This window comes from Oncorhynchus tshawytscha, linkage group LG20 (genome assembly GCF_018296145.1).
Source record: "Oncorhynchus tshawytscha isolate Ot180627B linkage group LG20, Otsh_v2.0, whole genome shotgun sequence".
Classification (NCBI taxonomy): domain Eukaryota; kingdom Metazoa; phylum Chordata; class Actinopteri; order Salmoniformes; family Salmonidae; genus Oncorhynchus; species Oncorhynchus tshawytscha.
The window spans coordinates 36,095,656-36,112,160 of NC_056448.1; the positions used below are offsets into that span (position 1 = coordinate 36,095,656).

The 16,505-nt window shown below is 42.9% G+C and overlaps 1 protein-coding gene across 4 annotated transcripts in view; it reads left to right on the forward strand.

The window, feature by feature from the left end:
• The first annotated feature begins 533 nt into the window (after positions 1 to 533).
• setx (senataxin) overlaps positions 534 to 16,505 on the forward strand; it is a 62,012-nt gene continuing 46,040 nt past the window's right edge. For 2 of the 4 annotated variants that reach the window (XR_006079471.1, XM_024381732.2), the window contains exons 1-2: positions 534 to 714; positions 2,235 to 2,432. Coding sequence is in view for 3 of the 4 variants with exons in the window: in XM_024381732.2 (XP_024237500.1) it covers positions 712 to 714; positions 2,235 to 2,432 (201 nt within the window). In the remaining variant the exon portion in view is untranslated. The remainder of the gene's footprint in view (positions 715 to 2,234; positions 2,433 to 16,505) is intronic. The other 2 variants (XM_024381727.2, XM_024381730.2) reach the window with 1 other exon arrangement.

The following is a 16,505-nucleotide window of genomic DNA, read 5'->3' on the forward strand; positions in this document are numbered from 1 at the left end:
CTGTCATGCTGAGTTTTGATGCAGAATCATTACTAGATAAGGTCAAGGCAGGAAGTGTCAGTTATCCCGTGAGAGTTATGCAATGAAAATATTACGTTGTTTTAAGTGTCAGGGTTATGGGCATATTACAGCAGTGTGTAGGAGGGAGATGTTAGTTGTACTGCAGAAATGTATCTTAATTCACAGAAAATAGAGAGAAGAGAAGTATTTGGGATTGTGAGAATTTACTGCAGAACAGCTGCAGTAGGTGTTGAGTGGTAGTGATATTCTCTCAGACCTGGTCTGGAGTAGGTCTAGGTGGGGTTAAATAGTGGATGGGTGGTGTTTTTTTTTTTAGATGGGGCTAATATGTGGTTGGGTAATTTTCCTTATCCTTTTCCTAATTTTGTGTCTAAGATTATAATGTAGGTATGCCGTGAAAGGCCTCACACACCAGTACAGTAGGTGGCGGTGTATGCACCTAAATGTTGGATGCGATCCGCCAACCAAATCCCAAAGAAGAAGTAGTAAGTAAATCAGCAGGGGACAAGGGGAGTGAGAACATCACTGGTTTGGCTCAGAGGAGGTTTTGTTCTAGAATGACCGCGTGTGTTTGCAGTGTAAACAGCACGTTAGCGAGAAATGTCATTGAATGTTCGTTATATTGGGAATCTATATATCTACCAAGATTAAATAAATTAGTGCACCGTTTGGATTAAGCACTTGTTCAACATGGTGAGTTCTGGTTAAACAAAGACGCGACTTTGTGGCCAGCTAACGACTTTCCAGACCGCGGCAGGGTTCGACTCCTGCCACCAGGTTTACATCCCTGCTTTCACCAGACAACTTTGTCGACACAACTGGAAGCTAGACTACAAACGTCTCTAAAATCGCCAACAAATTGAATGTCGTGACATTTGCTGATAAGGAAAACAAGTAGCTAGCTAACTATTAAAGTTGGCGTCATATCTAGCTAGTTAAGTTAGTTACATTTAAAATGTTCCTATTTGTTGTGCATCTAGCTGAAGCTAACGGTGCGTTAGCCAGGTAACTAGCTACAATTTGCGCTGCTAGTTGCTAACTACCTAACCAGCCACTTGACGAATCACTTGATGATTTACAGATTTAAAACAACATTTAGACAGTCACGCACACCAACATATGGAATATTAGCGATATTGGAGCTCTTTTGTTGGTGAAATGGGGCCTGACACTGCTAGGCCAACTAGATAATATTGCCAATGTCACTGTAAACGGCGTTGGTAGTACAGTAGACGGCCTAGTAATGTTATTACTAAATGCTCGTAGTAACGGTAACTTGGGTACAACTTTCGCATGTGTCAACATCCAATTTTTCTCAAGCTTTTTCTCCTAGTTGTATAAGATTTCAAGTTGGCATATTCACTTTAACAGCAGTTACGTTACGGTACCAAAAACTACCTTAAAATAAAAAGGCATACTTCCTGTAATTTAGCTAGCTATATCAAGCCTTGTTTACTGTACTTTAGCCAGCTAACTAAATTTACAGTAATTAGGTCTTGTTCTAGCTAGCTAAAATACAGGAAGTAGGCCTTTTATTATTTGACGGTAGTTTTTGGGACCGTAACTGCTGTTAAAGTGAATATTTGTACTTGACACCTCCAAGTGTTTAGAGTTTTGGGCCAAGTAACCGAAAGGTTGCAAGATTGAATCCCTGAGCTAACAAAGTAAAAATCTTTCGATCTGCCCCGGATCAAGGCAGTTAAACCACTGTTCCTAGGCTGTCATTGTAAAATAAGACTTTGTTCTTAACTGGCTTGCCTAGTTAAATAAAAAATAGTCTCAAACTGTGGTTTCAAACCATGGTGTTTGAGACAAAGTAAGCTTTCGGCCCAGGGGCAGACCTTGAAGTGCATGTCTTCTGCCAGTTTTCTCACCTCCCGGCCAGGGTTTCACACCCAACTCAATGGGATTGTTTATGTTGGATAAGGCTTCCTGGGGTACTTGTTTCTTGAATGGGAACTTGTGACCTTGCTGTACTATCCACTTAACTATTGTGACTGCTCAGCCAAATCCAGGTGTCATAAACATTTACCAGTTTGTAGCACCAAATACATTTCTACAGATTTGATTTAGGCGGTCAATGCTGCTCATTGATAAAGTGGATGTGTGTCAGCAGAACCAACGAGTTCATTGTCCTCAAAGGAGTACATTCTTGCATGTTGGATGTCAAATGATCACAAGGTCTAGCAACACTCTCATCTTGTCCCTTGTAGATGAGCATGTGCCGTTGGTGCACGTCATTGGGTGACGATGTTGCAAAACTGCTCCAGAGGTACTGTGCTGTGTCTTGGTTAGCAGAGGATGAGGAGGCAGTCAACGAGAAGGCGGCACTCAACGATGACCTCGATAAGTGCCTGGAGTGTGTGGTAGCGTACCATCGGGCGAAGGAGGAGTTACCTGGACTGCACCGGGTAAGGATGAACCAAACTGGTTGCTCAACTGAAAGTTTTGTGTTATACTGCGTGACTTCAAAGTAATTTGTGGTTTAGTACAGTACTCTGCATCACTACTTCATTGCTCCAGACCAGCGCAAGGGGGAGTTAGAGCACGGATTATGATTTTGGGTCCCAAGGTGCTACTTTGTCGAACTGACATTGAATTGGCGACATAAACCAAATAGAAACTGATAATCGTGCGTGTCTTCAAAATTGAATTTCAATTTCTGAATGAGGATGAAGGTGATTGACTTTAGAACAATACTGTAAGAATTGCTAATCCTCTGTCCTGCAGCTCACACCCAGATAAATACACATTTTTTTCAAATAAAATTTTATTAGTCACATCTGCCAAATATGGCAGGTAGACCTTATAGTGAAATGCTTACGTACGATCCCCTAACCAACAGTGTGGTTTAAAAAAATATGGATGAAAATGAGAGAAGTAATTAGAGCAGCAGTAAAAAAAAAAAATTATTTGCACACATGCATACAGGGGGGTGCCAGTTAGTTGAGGTAGTATGTACATGTAGGTAGAGTTATTAAAGTGACTATGCATAGATGGCAACAGAGATTGGCAGTGGTGAAGGGAGGGGTGGCAATGCAAATACTCTGGGTTGCCATTTGACAAGATGTTCAGGAGTCTTATGGCTTGAGGGTAGAAGCTGTTTAGAAGCCTCTTGGACCTAGACTTGGTGCTCTGGTACCGCTTGCCGTGTGGTAGCAGAGAGAAGTCTATGACTAGGGTGGCTATAGTCTTTGACCATTTTTAGATCTTCCTCTGACACCGCCTGAAAAAGAGGTCCTGGAGGAGAGGAAGCTTGGCCCCGGTGATGTACTGGGTAGTTCACACTACCCTCGTAGTGCCGTGTGGTCGGAGGCTGAGCAGTTGCCATACCAGGCAGTGATGCAACCAGTCAGGATGCTCTCGATGGTGCAACTGGATAAACTTTTGAGGATCTGAGGAACCATGTCAGATCTTTTCAGTCTCCTGAGGGGGAATAGGATTTGTCGTGCCTGCTTCACAACTGTCATGGTGTGCTTGGACCATGTTAGTTTGTTGGTGATGTGGACACCAAGGAACTTGAAGCTCTCAACCTGATCCACTGCAGCCCTGTCAATGATAATGGGGGCATGCTCAGTCCTGAGGGGCCCCTGTGTTGAGGATCAGCGTGACGGATGTGTTGTTACCTACCCTTACCACCTGGGGGCGGCCCGTCAGGAAGTCCAGGATCCAGTTGCAGAGGGAGGTGTTTAGTCCCACGGTCCTTAGCTTATTGATGTGCTTTGAGGACACTATGGTGTTGAACGCTAAGCTGTAGTCAATGAATCGCATTCTCACATTGGTTTTCCTTTTGTCCAGGTGGGAAAGGGCAGTGTGGAGTGCAATAGACTTCATCATCTGTGGATTTGTTGGGGCAGTATGCAAATTGGAGTGGGTCTAGGGTTTCTGGGATAATGGTGTTGATGTGAGCCATGACCAGCCTTTCAAAGCACTTCATGGCTACAGACGTGAGTGCTACAGGTCGGTAGTCATTTAGTGTTCTTGGGCACATGGACTATGGTGTTCTGCTTAAAACATGTTGGTATTGCAGACTCGGACAGGGTGAGGTTGAAGAATGTCAGTGAAGACACTTGCTAGTTGGTCAGTACATGTCCTAGTAATCCGTCTGGTCCTTCGGCCTTGTGAATGACCTGTCTAAAGGTCTTGCTCACATCGGCTGCGGAGAGCGTGATCACACAGTCTCCCGGTACAGTTGGTGCTCTCATGCATGTTTCAGTGTTATTTGCCTCAAGTGAGCATAGAAGTAGTTTCAAATCAAATCAAATTTTATTTGTCACATACACATGGTTAGCAGATGTTAATGCGAGTGTAGCGAAATGCTTGTGCTTCTAGTTCCGACAATGCAGTAATAACCAACAAGTAATCTAACGAACAATTCCAAAACTACTGTCTTATACACACAAGTGTAAGGGGATAAAGAGCGGTGGTAGGCAGCTCCTTCGGTAGGCTCGTGTCACTGGGCAGCTCTCGGCTGTGCTTCCCTTCTGTCTGTAATGGTTTGCAGGCCCTGCCACATCTGACGAGCGTCAGACGAGCGTCAGTATGTACTAGAGGTCGACCGATTATTGGAGGACCAAAAAAAAACGGATACCAATTAATCGGCAGATTTTTATATATATTTGTATTAATGACAATTACAACAACATTGAATGAACACTTATTTGAACTTAGTATAATACATCAATAAAATCAATTTGATCTCGAATATGTAATAAAACATGTTCAATTTGGTTTAAATAATGTGAAAACAGTGTTGGAGGAGAAAGTAAGAGCAATATCTGCCATGTAAAAAAGCTAACGTTTAAGTTCCTTGCTCAGAACAGGAGAACATATGAAAGCTGGTGGTTCCTTTTAACACAAGTCTAAAATATTCCCAGCTAAGCATTTTTCTGGTTGTAGTTATTATAGGAATTTATAGGACTATTTTTCTTTACCATTGTATTTCATATACCTTTGACTATTGGATGTTCTTATAGGCACTATAGTATTGCCAGCCTTATCTCGGGAGTTCATAGGCTTGAAGTCATTAACAGCGCAGTGCTTGAAGCGCAGCGAAGAGCTGCTGGCAAACGTAGGAAAGTGCTGTTTGAGTGAATGCTTACGAGCCTGCTGCTGCCTACCACCGCTCAGTCAGACTGCTCTATCAAATCATAGACTTAATTATAATATAATTAACACACAGAAATACAAGCCGTAGTTTCCGAATTTGACCATATTAATAACCTATTATTTTGAGAGAACAACTTTTCTTTCAGTGAAATACGGAACCGTTACGTATTTTATCGAATGGGTGGCATCCCTAAATCTAAATATTGCTGTTACATTGCACAACCTTCAATGTCATGTCATAATTATGTAAAATTTGGGCAAATTAGTTTGAAACGAGCCAGGCGGCCCAAACTGTTGCATATACCCCGACTCTGCGTGCAATGAACGCAAGAGAAGTGACACAATTTCCCTAGTTAATATTGCCTGCTAACATTAATTTATTTTTACTAAATATGCAGGTTTTAAACATATACTTCTGTGTATTGATTTTAAGAAAGGCATTGATGTTTATGGTTAGGTACATTCGTGCAATGTTTGCTTTTGTTAACTGATCCCCCGTTTGGCGAAGTAGGCTGTGATTCGATGATAAATTAACAGGCACAGCATTGAATATATGCAACGCAGGACAAGCTAGTTAACTACACATGGTTGATTTTACTAGGTTATGTGAAGATTGATTGTTTTTTATAAGATAAGTTTAATGCTAGCTAGCAACTTACCGTGGCACCTTACTGTACTCATGTAACAGGTGGTCAGCCTGCCACGCAGTGCTCATGGAATGCAATGTAAACGGCCAAACTGTTACAGACCTATATCCATCCTGCCCTGCCTATCTAAGGTCTTCGAAAGCCAAGTCAACAAACAGGTCACTGACCATCTCGAATCCCACCGTACCTTCTCCGCTGTGCAATCTGGTTTCCGAGCCGGTCACGGGTGCACCTCAGCCACGCTCAAGGTACTAAACGATATCATAACCGCCATCGATAAAAAACAGTACTGTGCAGCCGTCTTCATCGACCTTGCCAAGGCTTTCGACTCTGTCAATCACCATATTCTTATCGGCAGACTCAGTAGCCTCGGTTTTTCTGATGACTGCCTTGCCTGGTTCACCAATTACTTTGCAGACCGAGTTCAGTGTGTCAAATCGGAGGGCATGCTGTCCGGTCCTCTGGCAGTCTCTATGGGGGTGCCACAGGGTTCAATCCTCGGGCCGACTCTTTTCTCTGTATATATCAATGATGTTGCTCTTGCGGGCGATTCCCTGATCCACCTCTACGCAGACGACACCATTCTGTATACTTCCGGCCCGTCCTTGGACACTGTGCTATCTAACCTCCAAACGAGCTTTAATGCTATACAACACTCCTTCCGTGGCCTCCAACGGCTCTTAAATGCTAGTAAAACCAAATGCATGCTTTTCAACCGTTCGCTGCCTGCACCCGCACGCCCGACTAGCATCACCACCCTGGATGGTTCCGACCTAGAATATGTGGACATCTATAAGTACCTAGGTGTCTGGCTAGACTGTAAACTCTCCTTCCAGACTCATATCAAACATCTCCAATCCAAAATCAAATCTAGAGTCGGCTTTCTATTCCGCAACAAAGCCTCCTTAACTCACGCCGCCAAACTTACCCTAGTAAAACTGACTATCCTACCGATCCTCGACTTCGGCGATGTCATCTACAAAATAGCTTCCAATACTCTACTCAGCAAACTGGATGCAGTTTATCACAGTGCCATCCGTTTTGTTACTAAAGCACCTTATACCACCCACCACTGCGACCTGTATGCTCTAGTCGGCTGGCCCTCGCTCCATATTCGTCGCCAGACCCACTGGCTCCAGGTCATCTACAAGTCCATGCTAGGTAAAGCTCCGCCTTATCTCAGTTCACTAGTCACGATGGCAACACCCACCCGTAGCATGCGCTCCAGCAGGTGTATCTCACTGATCATCCCTAAAGCCAACACCTCATTTGGCCGCCTTTCGTTCCAGTTCTCTACTGCCTGTGACTGGAACGAATTGCAAAAATCGCTGAAGTTGGATACTTTTCTCTCCCTCACCAACTTCAAACATCTGCTATCTGAGCAGCTAACCGATTGCTGCAGCTGTACATAGTCTATCGGTAAATAGCCCACCCAATTTTACCTACCTCATCCCCATACTGTTTTTATTTATTTACTTTTCTTCTCTTTTGCACACCAGTATCTCTACCTGCACATGACCATCTGATCATTTATCACTCCAGTGTTAATCTGCTAAATTGTAATTATTCTCCTACCTCCTCATGCCTTTTGTACACAATGTATATAGACTCCTTTTTTCTTTTTTTTCTACTGTGTTATTGACTTGTTAATTGTTTACTCCATGTGTAACTCTGTTGTCTGTTCACACTGCTATGCTTTATCTTGGCCAGGTCGCAGTTGCAAATGAGAACTTGTTCTCAACCTGGTTAAATAAAATAAAAAATAATCGGCTTCCAAAAATGCTGATTAATTGGTCAACCTCTAGTATGTACAGTTGAAGTCGGAAGTTTACATACACTTAGGTTGGAGCCATTAGAACTTGTTTTTCAACCACTCCACAAATTTCTTGTTAACAAACGATAGTTTTTGCAAGTCGGCTAGGACATCTACTTTGTGCATGACACAAGTCATTTTTCCAACAATTGTTTACAGATTATTTGACATATAATTCACTGTATGACAATTCCAGAGGGTCAGAATTTTACTTCCACTAAGTTGACTGTGCCTTTAAACAACTTGGATAATTCCAGAAAATGACATCATGGCTTTAGAAGCTTCTGATAGGCAAATTGACCTAATTTGAGTCAATTGGAGGTGTACCTATGGATGTATTTCAAGGCCTACCTACAAACTCAGTGCCTCTTTGCTTGACATCATTGGAAAATCAAAAGAAATCAGCTAAGACCTCAGAATAACAATTGTAGACCTCCACAAGTCTGGTTCATCCTTGGGAGCAATTTCCAAACGCCTGAAGGTACCACGTTTATCTGTACAAACAATAGGACGCAAGTATTAACACCATGGGACCATACAGCAGTCATACCGCTCAGGAAGGAAACGCATTCTGTTTCCTAGAGATGAACGTACTTTGGTGCGGAAAGTGCAAATCAATCCCAGAACAACAGCAAAGGACCTTGTGAAGATGCTGGTGGAAACAGGTACAAAAGTATCTATATCCACAGTAAAACGAGTCCTTTATCGACATAACCTGAAATGCCGCTCAGCAAGGAAGAAGCCACTGCTCCAAAACCACCATAAAAATGCCAGACTACGGTTTGCAACTGCACATGGGGACAAAGATCGGACTTTTTGGAGAAATGTCCTCTGGTCTGATTAAAAAAAAGAATAGAACTGTTTGGCCATAATGACCATTGTTATGTTTGGAGGAAAAAGGGGGAGGCATGCAAGCCGAAGAACACCACCTTAACCGTGAAGCACAGGGGTGGCAGCCTCATGCTGTGGATGTGCTTTGCTGCTGGAGGGACTGCTGCACTTCACAAAATGGATGGCATCATGAGGAGGCAAAATTATGTGGATACATTGAAGAAACATCTCAAGACATCAGTCAGGAAGTTAAAGCTTGGTCGCAAATGGGTCTTCCAAATGGACAATGAACCCAAGCATACTTTCAAAGTTGTGGCAAAATGGCTTAAGGACAACAAAGTCGAGGTATTGGAGTGGCCATCACAAAGCACTGACCTCAAACTTATAGAAAATTTGTGGGCAGAACTGAAAAAGCTTGTGCGAGCAAGGAGGCCTATAAACCTCACTCAGTTATTCCAGCTCTGTCAGGAGGAATGGGCCAAAATTCACCCAACTTATTGTGGGAAGGCTACCCAAAATGTTTGACCGAACTTAAACAATTTAAAGGCAATGCTACCAAATACTAATTGAGTGTATGTAAACTTTTGACCCGATGGGAATGTGATGAAAGAAATAAAACAAATAATTCTATTTTTAAAATTATTTTCTTAAATGTCAGGAAACTGAGTTTAAAATATATTTGGCTACGGTGTATGTAAACTTTAGACTTCTGTACGTACTGTCACTGTGAGGACAATGTCATCGATGCACTTATTGATGAAGCCAATGACAGATGTAGTATACTCCTCAATGCCATTGGGGGAATCCCGGGAAAATATTCCAGTCTGTGCTAGCAAAACAGTCCTGTCGTTTAGCATCTGATTCATCTCACCACTATTTTTATTTTTATCTAGTCACTGTTGCTTCCTGCTTTAATTTTTGCTTGTAAGTGGGAATCAGGAGGATGGAATTATGGTCAGATTTGCCAAATGGAGGGCAAGGGAGAGCTTTGTATGCATCTGTGTGTGGAGTAAAGGTGGTCCAGAGTTCTTTTCCCCCTGGTTGCACATTTTAACTTGTTGATAGAAATGAGGTAAAAAATATTTAAGTTTCCCTGCATTAACCTCTTGAAGCTAGGGGGCACTGTTTTTATGTTTGGAAAAATAACGTTCCCAAAGTAAACGGCCTATTTCTCAGGACCAGATGCTAGAATATGCATATAATTGACACATTAGGATAGTAAATCCTCTAAAGTTTCCAAAACTGTCAAAATTGTGTCTGAGTTAAACAGAACTGATATTGCAGGATAAAACCCTGAGGAAAATCCAATCAGGAAGTGCCCCTGTTTTTGAAACCTCTGTTCTTAATCATCCCTATTGCCCATTTTAAAGGGATATCAACCAGATTCCTTTTTCTATGGCTTCCCTAAGGTGTCAAAAGCCTTTACACATAGTTTCAGGCTTTTATTTTAAAGAATGAGCGTGAACGACCACATTGTGTAAGTGGATAGGTGGGGGCTCTCAGAGTGTTGTGTGCAAAAGAGAAAGGGGGCCATTGTTACTCCCGGTCCTAGTGAAAAGCCAACTGTCCCGGTTGATATATTATCGAATAGATATTTGAAAAACACCCTGAGGAGTGATTATAAAAACCGTTTGACATTTTTCTGTGGACATTATGGATATAATTTGGAATTTGTCTGCGTTGTCGTGACCGCTCTTTCCGGTGGATTCCTGGGCATAACGCACCAAACTAACGGAGATATTTGCATATAAAAAATATCTTTATGGAACAAAAGGAACATTTGTTGTCTAACTGGGAGTCTCGTGAGTGAAAACATCTGAAGATCATCAAAGGTAAACGATTAATTTGATTGCTTTTCTGATTTTCGTGACCAAGTTACCTGATGCTAAGTGTACTTATTGTTTTGTCGAGCGACCGATACTTACACAAACGCTTGTATTGCTTTTGCTGTAAAGCATAATTTCAATCTGAGACGACAGGTGGATTAACAAAAGGCTAAGCTGTGTTTTGCAATATTGCACTTGTGATTTCATGAATATGAGTATTTTCTAGTAATATTATTTGACTGTGGTGCTATGCTATTCAGCGTTGCTGATGACAATTATACCGGATCCGGGATGAGAGGTTCAGGGGTTAAAGTCCTTGGCTACTAGGAGCGCAGCCTCTGGATGAGCGTTTTCCTGTTTGCCAATTGCGGTATACATCTCACTGAGTGCAGTTTTAGTGCCTGCATTGGTCTGCGCTGGTAAGAAAAATACGAACTCTCTAGGTAGGTAGTGTGATCTGCAGCTTATGAGAAACTCTTCCTCAGGCAAGCAATAGCTCGAGACTTCCTTAGATATCGTGCACCAGCTGTTGTTTACAAAAATACACAGACCGCTGCCCCTTGTCTTACCGGACACCGCTGTTCCATCCTGCTGGTACATTGTATAACCAGCCAGCTGTATGTTGATATTGTCGTTGTTCAGCCACGACTCCGTGACGCATAAGATGTTCGTTTTTCATTTCCCGTTGGTAGTTTAATCTTCCCAATAACTCGTCCATTTTGTCCAAAGATTGCATGTTTGTGAGCAGAATTGAGGGGAGTGAGGGTTTTTTCGCTGGCCTCTTTCTCCGCCTCTGCAAGCAGATCACTGGGGTCGGGGCCTGTTCCCGAGGGAGCCGTATGTATATCCTCTGGCTCGTCAAAGTCATGAAAGAAGAAAAGGGACTCTGCTAGTCTGAGTAATCGCAGTCCTGATGTCTATAAATTATTTTCGGTCATAAGAAACGGTAGCGGCAACATTATGTACAAAAAGAGTAAAATAAATAAGTTGCGAACAAAAAACACTATCGGATGGGGACACGAAAAACGTCTGCCTTCTGCACTGGCGCCATCTTATTTTTGTTACTACTTGTCAGTATTACTTAATAAAACTTTTACTCTAAGGTTTTTATTCTAAGAGAAACTTGGATTACAATGTTGAAATGTTAGGATTATGTTGAAATGTGTTGAAGTCCTTGAAGGCAGACCAGTAGAAAGAGAAGCATTATCTGAGGGCAGAAATACAGGCGAAAGCTAATGCGTTGGCGGAGAGTCACTCTGCATTGGCGGAGAGTCACGCGTCATTGGCGGAGAGTCAGGTGGAGAATGACGCGTTGAAGAGGGCAAGGAACAAAATGGAGTCACAATCCATGCACACCTGTGAGCTCGAACTCCACTTCCGACAGGCAGAGCCAAGATGGACGGCAGCGTAGCCTAGTGGTTAGAGCGTTGGACTAGTAACCGAAGGTTGCAAGATCAAATCCCCTAGCTGACAAGGTACAAATCTGTCACTCTGCCCCTGAACAAGGCACTGTTCCTAGGCTGTCATTGAAAATAAGAATAGAATTTGTTCTTAACTGACTTGCCTAGTTAAATAAAGGTAACCCCCCCCCCCCTCAAAAATAAACATAACGGTATTTGAATGTTTGGTTTGTTAAATGTGATATGCCATGTGTTATGTCAATTTTTATAGTTCGCTACTTGAGTCATCGCTCTATCTCTCCATGCCACTTTCCACACTGACCTAGCCACGCCCCCGGTCACTCAAGGAGGCCATTTGATGTTCCTCAACCACGAGACACTTGCGTTCAGTCTGCATGGTCAATGCAGCACATGGAACAATGTTGAAGATAACAATGCTGTTTTCACTGTTTCGTAATATAAATCCACTAGCGTTCTATAATGACACTATCAGTTTGTTTCTTACATCAGCAAACCGCTAGTTTGTCTTTTCTTAGCAACTTGCCAGGAAACTTGAGACACTAATTGTTATCTGCTAATAGCTAGCTAGCTAATAAATGTACTGAGTAAGAGCAAACGTAGCGAGCTAATACAGCCTGATAATACCAGTGACGTTGTAGACCTAAATCAGCATGTTTGTGCAACAGTATCTTCTAAATCAAAGAGGAATATGCAAAGCAAGAATATGTTAGCTACATGAAGTAGCTAAGAGAGAACAAGCAATGTAGCCAAAGTTTATAGGGTCCCCTAGGAAACACTTATCAACACTTTAGTTTGTACCCTGTCTCAATAACTGCCTGGCATTTTAATTTGTTGTCATATCAAAGAACACTGTATATAGAATAACTATCTTCAAAGTAATGACTCGGAACATCGGGGTTGAAATGAAAGCTTCTTTAAGTAATACTACTTGTTCACGTTACATTTAACAACTTTAGATTCTGCAAAACAAAGTTGCTAGCGAGAGTCAGGATAGTCACTTGTACATAACTGCCGCGTTCTCTCTCTACTTTCTGACGCAAGGCATTCTGAAACTTGCAGTCAAAAGAGTAATCCAATACTCACCAATACAACAAAATATGAATGTAGTTCTCTCAATCTCCAACACACATTCTAATACAATTACATATGTAAAGAAAATATCTTAAGATACAGCTCAATGAATTAACTGTAAACATTAACTCTGTAACCCATTCAAGTTACAACATCCTCCTCCCGATGAACAACTGTGATCATCTAAATCTCTCGGCAGTATTTCAACTGAATAGGTCTCAACGAAGTTCCTGAAGCAGTGCGAACTGAACATGACTTAACTAGGCCATCTCGGCCTGGAAACAGTTCCTCAATCTTTCCTAGTTTCATGGTTTGTCTGGGTGTATTATCTTGTAAAATCCTCTCCTTGATGACTCTTTTTAGAGCAAACAGGAATGTCTCTGACTGATCTGAGACCAGTCCCAAATGCACTGCTCTGGTTACAGCACAAGTGAACAGTGTGACTTCTTCACAGAACCATTTTCTTTCACGTTGAGCGGTCCTGCAAAATCCACACCTGTGACTTCGAATGGTGGGATTCAGTTGTTCAGACTTTTGGGTAAAGGTGCGGTGACCTGCTGTCCGGCCCTTGCCTTGCATCTCTTGCACACTATACATCTTACCACTGTGCTCTTGGCTAGCTGCCTAGCAAGCAAGATCCAGTATCGCTCTCTGATTTGTACTTGAGTGTGTCTTACTCCAGAATGCATCACCTTCTCATGGTGGTACTGTATCGGCATTTCTGAGTATCTGTACTTGTTGGGCAGAACCCATGGGTGCTGCTCTCAATGTGAAGTTGGTCTGTTGCAGTCCTCCTACACTGAGTAGTTTGTGTTCGTCCAAGAACGGTTTCATTGTTTAGACCTTTTCCTGCCTTCAGTAGTTTGATCTCCTGTCCGAAACTCTTGTTACCTTGATCCAGTACTTTTCTGCATCGAACAGTTCATCAGAAATCAGTTCACCTTGCATCTTTGTTTGTACGAGCATTGGCTATGAATCTCTTTATCAAGGCGGTGACTCTGAACACTCTTTTCAATTTGCTGTACCTTTTGAAGCTCCAACACAGGGTCAGTGATGTCTGTGCTGTTTGCTGCGAGTTGTACAGTAACCTGGCGACTGGACTTAAGTTCTGCATTTACCTCTTCTGGAACCTTGTTATCATCAGGCTCCTTGGACTGATTGGGTGATGTCAGAATTCTGGGTCCATTCCACCAAAGCTGGCTCTGTGGCAAGTTTCGAACAGTTTGTCCTCTTGTAGGGCTGGATTCATTTTCACTTCAATATGTGACCATGACTCTGGATTGGTCAAGGACTGTATCTCTCACTTTGTTCGCGACAAACTGTTTCCATTTCTGTGCTGAGCTGCAAATCCAATGCAGCACGATCATCGAGTCTGTCCACATTTTGATCTGTTTTTCTTCTTTTTCCAGTGTGGTCATCAAGTTGTTTGCTAGTCTCGCTCCCATGAGCTCATTTTTTTTTGGAGTTGGGCTACCCTGGACTTGGATGCAACTAGACATGTCGTTGTTTCCCTGTCTTGTGATTAACCTTGCATGTTAGCTACTGCACCGTAGGCCCTTTCACTTGCATCACAGAACACGTGTCGTTTCAGGGTGTGGCTGTTCTGTGGCCGCATGTCTGTTCTGTACCACCTTGGTATGGTGAGCTGGTGTAACTGGGGTAGTGTTGAACACGACTGTTGCCATTCTCCTGTCAGATCAGGTGGTAATTCTTTGTCCCAGCTGAGTCCCCTCTTCCACATTTCCTGGAACATGCACTTGATCTTAATGGTGAAGGGGTCAGGGAACCAAGAGGGTTGAAGATGCTTGCAGACGACTGCAGGACACTTCTCTTTGTGTTTTCCTTTTGCGTTAGAAAATGCTCAGTAGCAGCCTGAGGTGAAAGTCATCTGTTCTCAATCTCCATACTAAACCTAAAACCTTCAGCACTACTCCTTGTGTTTCTAGTGTCAATGGGTGGAAATGTGTCGTACTCTCCCATTTTGTTTTCAGTTCAGGAGAGTTGGTCATCCACTTGCAGAGGTCCATGCCTGCAATCGACAGCATTCGCTTTGCAGTTGTCACAATGTAAGCCTCTTCAACGTTGTGTGAACTTGCGATGAAATCATCTACATAAAGTCACTATCTCTACAACTTCTGGTTGTTCTGTTTCATATTGTTTCAGGTGCTTCCTGATTTTAACTGCCAGCAAGAATGGACTTGGGAAGCTCCAAATACCACTCTTTTCATCCTCAGCACACGCAGCTCCTCTTCATTTTCTCCCCTTGGTGGGCCTGTGAGCCATAGGAATCTCACGGCGTCTCTGTCTTTCTCTGCTAGGGATATCTGCAGGAAAGCTTTCTTGATGTCTGCCATGAATGCGATTTCATGTAGTCTGAACCTTATCAGAACGCTGAGCAGATCCGGATTCAGGTTTGGTCCTGAGAGTAGACAGTCTTTGAGGGATGGACAGCCATCTTCATGGGACGAGGCATCAAACGACACTCTCAGTTTTGTCGTCACCTTATCTTCTTGGAGTACTGCATGGTGAGGTAAGTAGTATTTTACATTGTCTACGCTTTATGCATTGTCCTTGAGCACGTCCTCTGCCATATCCTGTTGTAAATAGTCCTCTACTACTTCATTGTATCTGCTGTACAACGTCACATCCCTCAGTCTTTTCTTCAGACCTTCAAACCGTTTCTTGTATACTTGTCTTGGAGTTCTGGCATTTCTCATTTCCATGGCAACTCCACGTGCTATCGTCCATCTTTGAAGGTGGTTGTTTCCTCAAACTTCTGTAGAGCCTCATTTTCCTCTGGGTTCTGTGTTTTCTCCCTTATAATACCCAGAGACTCAAGCTCCCAGAATGCATGCAGTTGTTTGGAGACTAGTGTGTTTTCATCAAGTGTGATGAACATGCATGTTGCCTCGGCGACACTTGACATGGACACTGGTCCCTGCACCGACCATCCAACGGTGCTCTCTAAAGCAACTAGCGTCTCCGTCAGTCGCTCCACTCTGCCTGATACTGACTGTCAGTAGTAGTCTGCTCCTATCAGGACAGAGTTCAGGATCATTGTCATCTCCTGGAATGTCTGCAAGCTGCAGTCCCTTTCTATTGAGCTCATGTTGAATCTGTTCACCAGAAACCTTCATCACAGCTGTGCACACTTGTAGGGTTTCAATTGTCTTTATCGCTAGTCTCTGCTGTTTGTCCCCGTCATTCTCCAAGATGACTTTCACTGTGTTGCGTTTGGAAGTTGCTGGAGCAGAGGAGCCAAACGTGTGAAGAGTGAGTGCCTCTTGTCTGATTACTGGTAGCTTCAAGCCCTTCACAAGGTTTTCATGTACAAAGCTTCTCTGACTGCCTCCATCTAGTAAGCAACGAGCGATCTTCCTGCCCGATGGGCCTTCTACCCATGCCTTTGCTGTTTGTAGCAACAGTGTTCTGTCCATCTGGTTTCATCTTCACTGAATGGGGAATAACTTAGGAAACAACAGCATCTGCAGAAACAGTAGGGGGTTGCACCTCACTCCTCTTACCGGCACACACAGCAATGTGATGTCTGCTTCCACATGTTGCACATGACACATCTTTGACTTTACAGAATTTTGCAATGTGTTTCTGTCCTAAACATACAAACCATCTTCCCATTTTCTTTTTCTCTTTGCGTATAACAATATTGTGGTCAGGGCAGTTTTCTGATTTGTGGTCTGCACTGTCACAGAATAGACAGTTTTTTTCCTTCTGGCTGGATGTGTGCAGTGCCGCAGCAGATGGCATG